At 29.9% G+C, this 16,082-nt stretch overlaps 1 protein-coding gene across 1 annotated transcript in view; it reads left to right on the forward strand.

Annotated features, from left to right (window-relative positions):
* Positions 1–16,082, forward strand: part of LOC111624445 (ras-related C3 botulinum toxin substrate 1) — a 48,792-nt gene that overhangs the window by 31,212 nt on the left and 1,498 nt on the right. Inside the window, exons 2-4 of the mRNA XM_023367285.1 lie at positions 7,098–7,169; positions 11,095–11,212; positions 15,993–16,055. Of these exons, the coding sequence (XP_023223053.1) occupies positions 7,098–7,169; positions 11,095–11,212; positions 15,993–16,055 (253 nt within the window). The remainder of the gene's footprint in view (positions 1–7,097; positions 7,170–11,094; positions 11,213–15,992; positions 16,056–16,082) is intronic.

A 16,082-nucleotide genomic window follows, 5' to 3' on the forward strand; every position in this document is an offset into this window, starting at 1 on the left:
AGATAATGCATATTACGTATCAATTTTACTTATATAAAAGAGTATATACTAATATATGTTCATTTGAAATTGTTTGTCTAATTTATTGCCAAACACACACTTCCTTTAATAAATTATATGTACAGTACTTTAATTACTCATAATTTACATAAATATTGTAATCCAGATATTACTAATATAATTAAATTAAAATTGTCATGATGTCAAAACATTTTTGAATAGTAATTTGTTATATATAATTAATGAGTTTTTTAAAATTTTCAATATCATATGACTCTTACTTTTGTAATTTACTTAATTATGGTATATTATTTATTACAGTTAAAATTTGTAAAATTAGAAGGATGATTTTTACATAAAATTGTTCTTCTAAGTGAGTAAAATAGTATAAAATATTTGTAGATTGAGTAATTTTGAAAAAGAATCTTTTGCAGGAAATGTGAAATTAGAGAAAATGAATGAATCATAATTATTTGTTAAAAATGAAAAAATTTAAGGAAAATCCTTGTTGTCAGAGTGAATTTTTCATTTAAAAATAAATTAATTGAATCAAATTTATTATTTATTTAGTAATTGTTTTAGATTCTTTTATTTGTTTTGTGGATTTTGAAATGTTTAAAACACTTAAAAATCCATTTTAGAACAAATTTAAATTGAAAAATTAATATTAAGGCAGTTTTTCCTTTTCATAATTTTAAGATTGATGTGTTTCAAGTTAAATATGTTCTGAAAATAGTTCCTAAAAACAGTTTTTACTGTAAATAATAAATCAAACTTCTGTTTAAGAGAAATTGGGAAAAAATACCATTGCTTTTTTGATATAATCTAGAATTTGATCTCCATTTTTTAAAAAAAGATACTGTATTTGATAGACACTCTTCACTTTTGATCCAGAGATTAACATAGTGTAGTTGAATAATTATGATATAAATTTGAATTTAATTGGAGAAAACTATTTTTAAAAAATCTGAAACTGATACCAGTGGAAAACATCAGCATTTGATGAATCACAATTGAAAAGAATATGTATATAACAAGGCAATTTTAAAGCTCTTGCTCATTTCCTGTCACTGTTTGTTTTTATTGGCATTATGTTCAGGAAGCATCTGTTCTCTTTGATCTTTTTTTTTTTTACATTCACTTTTATTTCTTGTATTCAAATGAAGTTTTCAGAATATTTACAATAAATTTTGAAGTATTTTTGTGTAGAGTGAAAATATGAGTTAGTTTTAAAAATTAAAATTTTTTTAAATGTAAAAAGAACCGAATTAAATTGTGAATACTTAAAAATGCAGAGTTCATTTAATATTAATTGAATTTATAAAACTGTTTGAGGAACATATAACAAACAGTAAATTTAATAAATGGACATTTTTAATGAAAAGGTTGGCGTAATTAATTTTAGCGTATTCGCTCATGAAAGAAGTATTTCATTTCACATCCTCCTTTGTAAATCAATAATTTATTTATTTAGTAGTGTAATTTTTACAGAGAATTTTTTTTGTATTGAATATTTTATTAAATGGCAAAAATAGTATTTTTCTTTTGAATAAATTTTTCTAAGTTTGTATTATTTACATATATGAAACTGGAGAAAGAAGCTGTTAAGAGTTGACACTATTTTTTCCCTTCCTTAACTGTACTAAAAGCCTCCCCCTCTCTTTATGGTAAATAGGTCGAGCACTCTACTATGTAAACATAAAATCTGCACTTCAAGGTGAAATTAAATGCAAGTAATTGATTAGCTTTTTACATAAAACAAAGTATTTTGTATTAAATATTTTTAAAAAAAGCAAGTTAAATAATAAATGTATTTTCAAATATTAAATTGCAAATATAAAAATAACAAAAAAGAAATTTATGAACTGTTTTCTTTTCTATAAATAACAAGTTTATATAAGGACTGTGCTTTTACTGTAATTCTCTTCGATCTTCACATGTTGTCCGCACCTGGTCCAAAACAAAATTTAAGCAGTGCAAAGGTATATTGTAACATGCAGCTTATACTCTTAATGGTTTTAAAAATTTTCTGCCAAATGCTATACAGAGTGGCCAAAAGAGAATAAATGTAAAGAAGGCTTTAGTCATTAAAACAGTTAGTTGAATTTTAATGAAACATGCATTATATAAACAATAGACAATTAATTTAACTTGATATAGCTATACTTTCTAGACTACTTGCTTATATGTAAAATCTGTCACGGCATTAAAATATACATACATATTTTTAAATATGTAAGTAAAATTAAAAACAGAAAAATAACTAAAGAATTTTATAGCAGACTTTGTCTTCCGAATATCAATACAAAATCTGCTAAACTGAATGAATTTTCAATATGGTAATGGTACTAGCAAAGACAGTGATTATATCTTGATGAGGTTGAAAATTTTATTTTTAGAAATAGGAGAAAATTGAATTTTTATTCAATAATACAAATGACTAAGTTTTAATGTTATTTTATCAGAGAAATACTTTTTTACTTTGTTTTTTTTTTTAGACAAACTCTAATCATCATTGAAATAATTATTATTTTGATGATGATTGAAACATTTAAAATAATTTTATTATCAAAATCTAAAAATAATTGTTAAAATTTATTTTTTTATCTTGGTTTATCTGACTTTTGGATAAATACATTTCTTTTTTATTTATTGAAATTGTAGGTAAATTTGCTTTTATTATTAAGTATGTAAACATAAAATGTAAATGAAATACTGACAAGTACCATTTACTTTTTTAAAATATTTTTCTGTAAAGACAAGATGTTTTGCACAGTTTTCGACATTTGCAAGTAACGGATTGCTTATAAGTTGTTCAAATGTTTTCATGAATAACAAATTAAATATAATTTTAATTAATATTGACTCATTAAACAGTTTGATTAATCAGAAATATTTATTAATATTTTTAAAATTGCATAGTTTTCTGCAATATTTTATTTTGAATTTATTACCCAAATTAATATTTTGCAATATTTTTTTTGACTGATATTTTTTATTTTTGCCAAAACAGTATATAATTTAATTTCTGTAATGTAGAATACAACAAACTGAAATTCAGTTTTAAAAAATTTAATTTGCTAATTAAAATTTTTTTTAATATTTAATCAGACGTTATTAGAATGTATGTATTTTTAATCTGTTAATAAATTAGAAACTGGAAGGAAGGAATAGTAAGCTATAAATACTTCCACACTTCTCTACCTTTTGGATATAAACTAAAAAAGTTCTTTGTGTTCAATTACTTTGTAATTACACAAATTATAAACAGAATCTGATCTTTTATAGATGATTTAACTTCAAGGTTTGGCCCATTTACAGAGTATAATTTTACATTATTATTTGTTACTTCAGTTTGTGAAAGAGAATAAAAGTATCTCTCACAGCTATTGAAAGTAATAGCAGCAAGAGATACTTTTATCTTAAAGCCTTTGATGTTATAAGTTTCAGGTTTTTAAAGAAAGCATTTTCTTATTCTTTTGGTAAAAAATTCATTTTAGCATAAAAGTATCTTACATAAAAAAATTGTTTTGAATTTATTTAATAAGAAGCATCCAGCTTCTTATTAGCAAACATAAGCCATCAAATCCTGAATATTTAATTAACTATTAATCATTTATACAGGGCCTATTAGTAGATAGATAGTTATTGTTTGCAAGTCTTTTTTTTTTGGTTTTTTTATTATTCAATTAGCAAATGGAATATTACATACTGCACTCATCTGATGTTGAAATTTGTTTTTTTGCACAACTCAACCCTGAAAATTCCTATGTACAGTACAATTACTTACCACTTTATTTTCAGAAAACCTGATTGCCAACGTTTCTATAGAAGAGAAAATAAAATTATAAGTTTATTTCTAAGTGCGTTTAAAAAGGGTTTGCAAGGAAGTCAGCATTTTTTATATAAAAATAGCTTTTTAAGGAAACATACGACGAATGAAAAAGAAATGAAGTTCGTACGTCGCATCTGCTCTCCGTTGCTACTATAATCGAGTGCCACAGAAGCGATAAGGAACCATGCATGTAAAATGTTTGCTTAAAGCAACATCTGCTACGTAACCAATACTAACACCCAGTTTAGCAAAATGTTATTTTAGTAGCATTTTATTTTGAAAGGGTTGCGTGCCAATTTGATTTACATTTTACTTATTTTTTCCTTGTTTATTTCGTCGGGATTCGGGGCGGTTTCGTAAATAAATGCAGACACACGGTCGTTTGCGACCGAAATCTCACGCCCATTTAAAGTATAGCGTAGCGTGGAGGAGAATTTTTAAGTTGCTGGCAGAGAGAGGGAAGATGGATTTTGGAATCCGTCCAATATTGATTTAAGTGAGCATTTAAGGTGTCACTCAGATCGATGATGGCCAAAAGCGATAACTGGGTCGAGAGAGATTCCATCCGAGATTGTCCAGTTTAACAGAATTTACGATAATAAAACGAATCTCCTACTAACTTTACGGGTCTTTTTTATGGGACCGTAAAAAATGGCGGCATCGTTGGCGTTTTCTTTGGCTTTCGATTTTTAGAACATTGGTTAAGGGCACCACCGACTTTTCTGTCGAAACGATTTTTATCGTCATGCTGCCCCCCGCGATCTAAGTTCATTATAAGCGGGGATAGAAGGTGTGCGTATTATCGAGAATTATTATCTTTATTAATATTTATAAATCGCCATATTGGGGATTAGAGCTGCCCGTAATTTATTAAAATAAACGGAATCGAGTTTCCAGGTTAAACTGATTACGTTCGATAGAAGCTCTTTCGTAACCCCGAAATTAGCATTTAAGCATCTCCATTTTTGTACTTTGACCCTTTTTTTTGTACTTTGACCCTCGTTTCGTAAACGGAATTCTTCGCTCGATTAAATTATTCTTTAACCTTCGCGTTTTCTAAAGGCATTTTAACGCTTCGTAATTTTTAAAACCGTTCGCGACCTTGAATGTTCGCGAACGTTACCGGCGTAACTTGCCACGTTTTTATGTCTAGAAGGAAAAAAAATACGGCGAATGTTATTCGGAACGTTCCATAAATATCTTCCCCCGATTGTCTGTGTGTTTTTTAATTTGTTGTTGTTGTTTTAAGTTCAAGTGCGAAATCGAATCTGGAACCGTGCTCGGTTTTTGAAGAATCGTTGTCGGGTTAGGGGGTGTTTCGACTTTGTTTCGGGATTACGAAAATCGTTTCGTAACGGAAGTCATTTGGCAAACGGACAGCGGAAGTGCATAACCGAGTTACTTCTAATGAAAGGGTGTAGTAACGCTCGAAATTGTCACTGAGCAGTTTATTTTTAGTCATTCGTATAATACGGGGAGAATTTTACGAGAGGGATTGACGAGATACGAGGGAAAATTAGCGGATAAACAATTAACCCGTTCGATAACTGCTCTGGTCGATGGATTAAGCCGATCGTTTAGACTTGCCGATCGCCAAAAATGGTTGTCGACAAAGATTACTTAGCCAGTAATTAACTCGTTGTGGATCCTTTTAACGTGGTTGTTAACCGTATTACATCGCAACGATGTTTGTTTATCCCTTTCTAACGAGATTGACATTCTTGTCGTGACGTTAATAAGTATTGTTGCATTCTGTGACGGTGAATTATCTCCGGGATTGTTTTTAGCGACTTACATAAATTACATCACTAATCAGTGGTTGAACTGTGGGATATTTTGAAAGGATTTTCTTAACTGGAATTTATATTTATGTCTCCGAATGTTTTTATTTTGTCTTAAGGTCGATTTAATTTATGTTACGTAGATAATTATTGTTTATTTTTATGCCGAATTTAATTTTATTGGTGATAATTTGTTGTTGCACAAAATGAACGGTCGTGTAAAGTAAAATCTGTCGGTAAGAATTCCTTACGGTTACCTCAAAATTTAATTTTTAAAAATTTCTTTGTGTATTGGCCGTATTAAAATGTGTATTTATCGAATAAAAAGCATATATATATGAAAGTAAAGGTGGTTTTTTTCTTTTTTTTTTGTAAAAAGCAAATTCAAGTACAGTAGTTAAGAATTTTGGCACTGCTATTTGGATACTATAACTGCAAATTTAAATAGAAATATGTAAATGTTGTGCATAATTGTTTTAAATTTAAAATATGTATTAAAAATTTAAAACTGATTAAATTTTTTTTCCCCTAAAACATTAGAATTCTAATTCTTTTTTAGGAATATTTACAGCTATACATCCTGCAGCTAATACACATTTAATCCTTTAGAATTTATGACCAAAATTATAAAACTATTTTTGTTTTATTAAATTGATTTTATTTCAAATAAATAAATTAACATCAACTTCATTCGTATTAACTGTTATATAATGGGTCTCCGACGTTCGGCTTCCGAAGTATATTTATCCGGTCCGCATGGCCACGGGTTGACTAATGTTAGTTAATCTCTGTGCTTAATTTGTTTATGCTGGTACATTTTATCATTGACATTTGAACTAGGTTGAAGTATAAACTTTTGAAAAGTCAACTAGAATTAATAGACCTTGCTAGAAATGATTTTTTTTAAATAGAGACACTTATTTTTAAATTCTCTTCTTTAATGTTTTAAGAAGTTTGCTTCGGTGATATTGTGTATACTTGCTTCTACATACCTTTGCGAGCAAATCTTTTCAAAAATGAAATAAATAAATGAAACATTAAACATTTTATCAATGACTTTTTTTTGAAAAAGCAGTTGCAAATTTTGCATAAATTTATGTTTTGTTGTTATTCAGAAATAAAAAAAAATCTTTGACTATACCTTTTGTACTTGGCCACCAGAATGGTCTTTTATGGCTAACAAGGTCAAATGATCTGATGTATTTTGTTGGGCTAGGATATAATATGACTACTGTACTAAATAGTAGCCATATTATAACCCAATATAATCTGGCAGATTGTTTGGCCTTAATCAAAAATCAGATTAATGGATGTTCACAATGCCCTTCTGAGAAAAAGTTGAACACCCCTGATAATATTTATATAATTAATATATTTTCATTTTTTAATTGATTTTTGAATTAAAAAATTAATTATATATATGTGATGAATATGTTTAATTTGGGAAAACTAAAATTGATTTTATTTCTACCATTTTACAGTGCGGTGGGTAAAACCTGCTTGCTAATAAGTTACACTACAAATGCCTTTCCGGGTGAATATATTCCAACAGTGTAAGTATTATTTTCTTATTTTTTCAAGTAATTTAAAAAGTTATTATTTGCTTAAAGCTTAGTTCACACTGAGTGCGATTTGCTAGCAAAAGCGTAAAACAGAGTGAATAACCCATCAAACATGACTTGTTTGATGGGTTATTCGCTCTGTTTTTCACTTTTACTAGCAAATCGTGCTCAGTGTGATCTAAGCTTAATAGTAATAAAAATTATATATTTGCAGCTTTTGAATAATGAAAAATCAATGAAATTATTTTTGAAAAGCTTTGTTAGGATAATAAAGTTTTTACATTTATGAAACTTTACAAATGAAATTTTATAATTTAGTCACTCTATGAATAACTTTAAACAATTAATTTGCATCTGTCATTTTTCTTCCAACATTTTTTTTAATTTAAGCTTTGATATTATTAAAAATTTTGAAGAAATTAGTGTAATAATTAAAGTGAAAGAAACAAAATACATTAATGGATGAAACACTCCAAAAATATATTTAATTTGAAACCAATATTACTGTGAAGGACATTAACCCTATTTGTTGTGCCTACACTAACAAAATATGACACAGAGGCTCTTCTATCCCCATATGTTTATCATAGTAAGCATATGTTTTTCCTAGTACTTTTTCATTGTTTTGCTGATGTCATAGTAATTTTATATACTTACATTTACTGTCTGTCATTTGGAAGCTTTTATTTTGTTAAATTGAAATAAAATTCCATTTTATAACACCTATACTACCAGATTTTGTGGGACATTTTTGTCACAACAATGATATTCTTATTAAGTGTTCTTAAAGATGAGCACTGTTTACTCAAAATGCTAGAATACTAATATTACATTTTTTTAAAACTATTTTTGTTTACATTGTCATGAGTTTCGCAAGTACAATATATGATAAAAAAATTTTCTAATACGAAAAAAGTTTCTCAACAGTATCATGATCCAACTTTGTGTCAAGAAACAAAAAAATATTATTTTTAAGTTAAAAAACGAAAAAAAAATACATTACAATTTTGAAAAAGTTTCCACAGAAATTGAATTTTGTGAATATCAGATGATGATAACTTTGAAAGTTAAGTTTTTCTATTTCAAATGGCCATAGTAGAATCAACAAGTAAAATGGCAAAACTATATTTGGGACAAGACTGTCTCGGAGACTCACTACTAAGTGGAATTACTTTGACGCTCGAGGCACTTCTCATTCTCATTCTCCAACCTTCTTTGGTATTGCTGCTTTTGGGCACAATCATTCAAACTTTGCCAGCCACGACCACAACCACGTCCACGTCCACATCCATGATGCATTTTTGATGAAATTAACCTATCCAATTTTAAAATGTCTCTCCATTGCGTGTCAGCCCAGGTTGAATTTTTGTCGATGCATAACGAAAATTTCCCATTTTTGAAAAAAATAATCATGGCTATTGTATCGTCCGAAATTATTTTTTTTATTTTGCACAGACATTATGCAGTTCAACCCAATTATAACGTCATCGGATGTAACGACAACCCTAATATAACGTCAAATTTTTATTGGTCCCACAATTTTACTATACTAGATAATGTTAAAAAAAACCGCCTTGTAACGACATAAAACCCTGTTTTAATGTCATATTTGAAGCACTTCCAAATTTACAAAATTAGATTACAAATTTTATTTAACAAAGAAAATACTACGTGTTCAGTCCTAGGGTCAGAGTCCACTTCCTAGAGACTGTGGGTGGTACTCTCACCACCTGACTTTGGTTTGCCTGTTTGTAGAGAGAGTTGCCATTTTGTATTTTATTTTGACTTGGTTCTCGGTCCCCTCAGTACCTAAAAGTCTGGTTTGTTTTACGTGCACATGATTTGGGCACCTAATACTCTGCCGAATTGCAACTCCTGACATGTACTCCTTCATACCTCTAAGCTGGTACATAGCAGGCAGTACGATTTTATAAACAAGACATAGTCTTGTCAAAAAACTAAAAAAAATAAGTTGTTGAAAAACTTTTACTCTTAACTCATAATTTTGTTTTAATAAAATAGACCAAAAGTTCCTTGTCGATAGAGGAAAACAGTCAAATTTCCTGATTGATATTAATGAAATTATTAGCTTTGTGATATTTATCTATACAATGATGATCTAAACATTTTAAAACTAATTTTTTTGTTCTGATAATATGATATCAGGAATGTAAGATTTGTTGTTCTTTAGACTTGGTTTATTAAAACATTTGAAATACTAGTCCAAAATCTTGGAGATTCTTGCCATTAATTTTTCCAAATAAAAATGTGTCCAAAAACTAATTACTGTGGTTTTTTGTTAAAACAAAAGCAAATCTAGACACAAACCAATGCCAAATTCTATCTGGCTAGACATGGTATATAGCCGTGTCTAGCCTGATAGAATTCGGCATTGGTTGGTGTCTAGCTTTATAGTATATCGGTTTTAGCGATATTGTTTGTTTATGCACAGTAAACCTATTAACCAAGCATTTAAATTACAGTCAGCTTGCCTTAAAACCACCACTGATAGAGAATTCTCTCATTAAATCAAATTTTGCTGCTGACCTGACAAAATGTCATTGTCACAATGTTAATTTTCACACAATAAAGTGAACAAAAATTTTACCAGAATTCATTAAACCAAACTGTAAATTATCTTTACAACCTCTGAGAAATAGCCTTATTTCCAATAGTGATACCATTTTGAGTAGAATAGACTTTTTTCTCCTAGTAAGCAAAGACGTGTTTGACCTCTGATTGTAGAGCAATTCAAACATCTGGTTTTAGCAGACCATTCTACCGTACTCAGAAAATAAAGGGGTGGGTATTCTTACACTTTAAATTAACCCCTAGGTGATTGCAGTCCTATGCGAAAACATGCTAGTTTGCATATTGAGGAGTGCATATGATGCCAGGTTTAGCTGCTTTTCACCAAATTTGGTTCAGAGATCCAAGAAGGCAAGTAAAGAGCGTATTGATAATGTTTTCAATCATAAGGAGATTGTACACCAGAAGTTTGTTCTGCCCAGTCAGACAGCAAATTTGGGAATTTGGGCTTTTATTATGTCATTTTGAGGCAACTGCATTAGAATGTTCATCATAAGAGATTAGAACTGTAAACACAGCTGAATTTGCTATCATCATCATAACAATGCTTTTGCACATGCAGCCTTCAAAATGCAAGCATTTTTGATGAAAAACAAGGCAGTCTTCTCCCTCCTTCTTGCCAGACTTAGTCCCTTGTGACTGTTTTGTTCCCTAAACCGAAACTGAAGCTTGAGACTACAAGGTATTCAATAGGGTCGAGGCAATGTGGTCCAAGTCGCAACAGATGCTTTGGATTTTTTGAAATTATTTCCAAGGAGTGTTTAAGGTTTGGCAGAAGTGGTGAACATAAGTGCAGGGAGAAACTACTTTTGAGAGAACAATTTAAATATGCTGCCATAATATATTGAAATCTTTATAGAGCAAATCTAGTTTCTTTTTATTGCACCTCATATACTAACAAAAAGGACTTACTTGTATGAAAAAAGTTTACAAATTTTATTTTTAAAGATTAATTTTAATAATTTCTTTCATTGGCAGAAATGCATTTTACTCTTTGGGCAGTTTTGAACAAAGAAAGATTAAACATAAGAAGCAATCTTTATTAATGGTTGTACCTGCACTACAAAATAAAATAGTAATTGTACCAAATTTATTTTAATTTTTTGATATCAAAAATGGTTTTTGGAATGATTGATTGCTTTTGGCCACTTTAAAAAAATATAATTTATTATAACATGTTTCAAATAAAGTTTTTATCATAGTTACTATTCAATATTAATTCTAGTTACACCCTGTAGAATTTTTTTGTTAATTAAATGATATATTGCTTGTTTTATTATATATCAATATAAGTATACATTTTTTTGATATTCAATTAAATTTTCAGATTCGACAACTATTCTGCCAATGTAATGGTCGACGGTAAACCCATAAATCTAGGACTGTGGGATACGGCCGGACAGGAAGATTACGATAGATTAAGACCCCTCTCTTATCCACAGACAGTAAGTGTTAATTATTTTTGACTTTATTCTGTTTTATCTAATTTTTAATTCATCCCAACTTGTAACATTTTTGTAACTACCAAAGAATTTCTCAAATAAAACGTAATTTCAAAACCAGTCTTCTGGTTGCCAGCGGAAGTATTATAAATGCCAAACATTATATTCTTACCGTGAAAAACTTTGAACGTGAATATAATTTAGATTGTCAATTTTAGATTCCAAGAAACGTGGACAGTTAAACTAGCCAAAATTTTTATTCATTCTAATTTTATTGATTAAATCTTTTTTCCTCCGCTGTAGTTATGATAAGAAATTGGCAAGACTTATAGGTCCCGCTGACCTACTTAACTATTGTTCTGTATACTAGGGAATTTTGGTCGGTGCAGCTATATTTCCTCTGCACAAAATGTTCGTGCTTTGGAAAGTTGACTGTCGTAGCGGAACTTAGTTTAAACAAAAATTAACAATGCAATGTCATGGCAGCAGTCTTATACATAAAAAAAATAACTACAGCTAATTTGAAAACATACCATTTCATTTATTATGTTTTGAAAAATTATAAACATTTCATCAGTCTCTTTTCTATTGAATGCATTAATAAAATGACATTTTCTTTAAAGATTTTTCTGTAGTTTTTTAATTTCATAAACTTTATTTCTTTCAAATAAATGCTGATAAGCAAACAAAGTGGGAAGTTTGACTACATTGTGAGTCAGACTTGGCTGACATTTTGTGTATTGCTTACTTCAGAGTGTGGAATTAGTCTGTGTAGTGTATGACATTTCTAGTTAACACGACACTTAAATAACAACAACTTTCACTACAAAAATTCTTGGCTCATTATATAAAGAAGAAAAATTGTTGAATGTCAAATTTTGAGTCTGAAAATATTCCAAATTGTCTGTGCCTATAAAGGCTTAGTTTACAGTTTTTAATAAGTGACAGTCCACAGGTTTCGTGCATAAAAAAAATAAGTCATAAATTACAAGTTATCCGAGGAATGACATTTTGGTTTGCTTATAAGCAAGTACAGGTAACCCCCGTATAACACAGCACTTCTATAGCATGGATTCACTCTAACACGGTTCGAGAATTGGTACCATCCCCCGTATAACGGTACTTTTATAGCACAGATTTACTCTGACACGGTTCGAGAAATGGGTAAAACCCGCGTACAACATGAAATGTAATAAATTTTTACACACTTAAGTACTAATAGTTCACAAAAATAATAATTTTCGTGAACTGTTAGTACTTCAGTGAGTAAATTTTCTTTTCTCGTCTCCATACACATGGTCCTTCGTGAAAATTGTTTCAATTTTGCCATATCTCGACACTTCTGCTTCTGGTGTTGCCAGATGTTTTTCCTTAGCACCATCATATAAGGAAATTTATAAAGATCTTTTAACTAGAAGCAAGCAATCTAAAATTACATACATTTTTTGCAAAAGGTAAAGCATGAATCTGAAAATAATGCAGAAAAATGCTCAGAGGATAACGATAACTTGCCAAAAATAAAATGCTCTCGGTTAATAGTGCTTTTAGTGATGACAAAGAAAACATTGTTTAATTTATATTAATATGTATCACTTAAATATCTTTATTAAAATTTTCTTAACTTAATTATGAAAATATAGTAGCATGTTTTTTAATTTTTGGAACCCAACCCTCCTTTTCGTACTAGTTCTTTGATTCGCATAACACGACAATTTTTTGGAACGTAACTACCGTGTTATACGGGGTTTACCTGTACCACGGAGGCTTTTGGATCAAGATTATAAACAAGACTCGCGGGATAATCCAAGGCTATGAAAGGAATCAAATTTTGATTCTGTAAAGTAAATAAAAAGTTTGTGGTCGACTCTTGTTTACTTGAAGTTTTGAATGTAGGTTCAAATCATGAACATTTTGAGAGAGTTCCTTTTGTGACATGTAGCAGAACAATAAAAATGCAAAGCTAGAAATGGATGGGGTCACCAAATTTGACTCATAGCACTGTTTAACTTCTTGCAAGTAACTTTTGATTGCTCGATTATACTTTCTGAACTTCTAAACATGAACTGTTACTATATAGCCAATATCTGAGCCAAATTTTTATCCACAGACTATGCTTGAACTTAAATTTAAAACACAAAAGGCATGTGACTGAGATAATGGAAGGGCAACACAAGTCTATAATAAGTTTTTTTTTTCTAAAAATACTTTCTATAATATGACAAAACTAAATTGGTCTTCATTTCACTAAGTTTTGAAACCTTAACAGTCAGTTTGTGCAATTATTTTTGGTTTGTTTTGATAATTATTTAATGACTTATCTATGGAAAGGAATTAAATTATTTGATGTAAATTCTGAAGATAATATCCAAAGCTTATGTATCTTCAAAAGAAAAAGAAATAACTAAACCCTCAACTTGGTCTTTTAAATTTTTATTATGAGTAAAAAACTGATGCTTAACTCCAGTGCATGATTCAGTGTTGTTCTTGCCAAAGTATTCATTTATTTATAGCTGAAATGAGATTAATTGATCTCGTGGTATGTCCCAATATATTACCAGAAATTGCTTTTTCATGGGAAGAGTGCACATTTTTTATGAAAACTGTCAACTTCCATCAAGTTTTTATCTGGGAGTGGGATGATAGTTACAAACAATGATTATTATTACCATGTGTTATCCACTCTTTAGAGATGAAAAACAGTTCTGTTTATTGTAAACTTCTTGCACTTTATCATCAGTTGTTACTCCCCATTTCTATGGCTCGTAAATATACAGGTTCTAGAAAAAGTAAATAATGTGCAGAAAATTCTTATATTTTTGTCCTTTAAACCAGTGGTGCACAAACTATTTTCATTTCTGACCCCCTTTTTTGTGTAAAATTTTGTCGTGACCCCTGGATAGACAGTAGATGTGTTTTTAATCGTGAATATAGTTACAGTAAAGTGAAATTCTTTCTGGGATTTGCACTTATGTTTCTGCCTTATTAGAAGTCTGAATAAAACATACAATTCTATGAAACAATGGTTTTAATTTTGCATGGGGTATAAACATTTATTTAATGAAAAATACTTTTAAATTTGAATTTCTTTGAATTTGGTGACCCTGAAAAATTTTCTTTTGATCCCCCCTCAGAGAGGTTGTGACACATGGTTTGCACACCACTGCTTTAAACTTAAATTATGCTAATCTAGTTTAAACACATTTTATACAAAATAGGAATATCAGTTTTTGATAACATTGTCACTTCATTAAGCCTAACAATGAATTTGTATTGTGTTCGCAACTGTTTGGTAGTTCCACTTTAGATCTGTTATAAGAAATAAAATTTACATTAAGAATGCTTGAAGAGCTGTATATTACAATCATGCAGTAATATTAGAGCCAAATTGCTTCCATAGAAACAATCATTTCTCTAGTTGTTGGAATCCTAGCAAATTAATGTAGAATATTTGAAATGGAAGAGAGACTGTTCAAATTTCATTTTGTGTGTGTGTATGATTTTTTAACATTGATGACAAGAATAAAATTTTGGTACTTGTGAATCTTTGTCCTGGATGGTGGTGCCACCCTGGTGACCAACATCTCAACTAGTACCTGTATCCCCTCGAAACAAAATGACTGAGCTGATTAACCTACATTAAACAGACATTTATTATCGACCCAGTCAGACATTGTTCTTTCAGACAAGGGTTTGAAAATAACGAAACAATGTTATACAATTTTACCAATCACGGAGGGAGAATCTATATTCTTTTTTCAAGAGAGAGGTATTTTAACTAGTGTTCAAATATGCGAAAATGGTCATGAAATGAAGTTGAATAGATCTAAAGGAATTTGGAGATGCACTGTTAGTAGCTGCAACCTGATGATAAGCATCCATTCTAATAATTGGTTTAGTGGTTCGAGGATACCATTTTTAAATACTGTTCGATTTATTTATTATTGGATGGAGGAACTAAGCGGTGTCGAAAGCATATAAACATCTGCAATAAAACATCTATAGACTGGAACAGTTTTATGAGGGAGGTATATTGTCTACATTTATTGAGACAACCTAACAGGCGAATGGGCGGTCCCAGAAAAATCGCGGAAATTGGCGAAATGCTTTTCACAAGGTGAAAAGGCAACACTGGAAGGGTTCTTCCATAACTGTGGATATTCGGTGAAATATGCCGAGAAACTGGCGATTGCTTTCTTGTTCCAGTTCTGAATAGAGAATTAACCACACTCATTACAAAAATCAGGGAGCACATTGAAGAAGGATTGACAATATATCCTTCAACAACAGGTGCTCTCACACAAAATATCGAAAGACTGGGGCTCTAAGTGGCACAATAAAAAATGAGGCACAGCTTACCATCTGGAGTCCATGTGGAAGAAATTCTTGGGACGAGAAAATGCTTTTGAAAGTATATTAAAAGCAATTGTAGAAATATGGCAGCCACAAACTATATGTCAAAAGTAAATGGTAAACAGGTAATAATGATAGCAAACAATTAAATTATCATTTATTTTACAGTAACTTCTTAATTAAAACTTTGCAGCAATCTTAACTGTGCTGAAATAACAAAACAGACTGAGTTGATAACACGTCTGTTTGATTCGACCAGCGACCTAGATTAATTTGTTCTGAGGGGATACAGGTACTAGTTGAGTTGTTGGTCGGCATGGGGGCACCACCATCTGGGACAAAGATTCACAAGTACCAACATTTCTAAAATTTATTCTTTGATAATTGCTTGTGTAATTTCTTTATGAATTTAATTAAAAATTTTCTATTACAGGATGTGTTCCTAATTTGTTTTTCCTTAGTGAACCCAGCATCTTTTGAGAATGTAAGGGCAAAGGTAAGTGCAAAAATTTTTATATATATT

This window comes from Centruroides sculpturatus, unplaced genomic scaffold (assembly GCF_000671375.1).
Source record: "Centruroides sculpturatus isolate CEXI.00-Female unplaced genomic scaffold, Cexi_2.0 scaffold27, whole genome shotgun sequence".
Taxonomy (NCBI): domain Eukaryota; kingdom Metazoa; phylum Arthropoda; class Arachnida; order Scorpiones; family Buthidae; genus Centruroides; species Centruroides sculpturatus.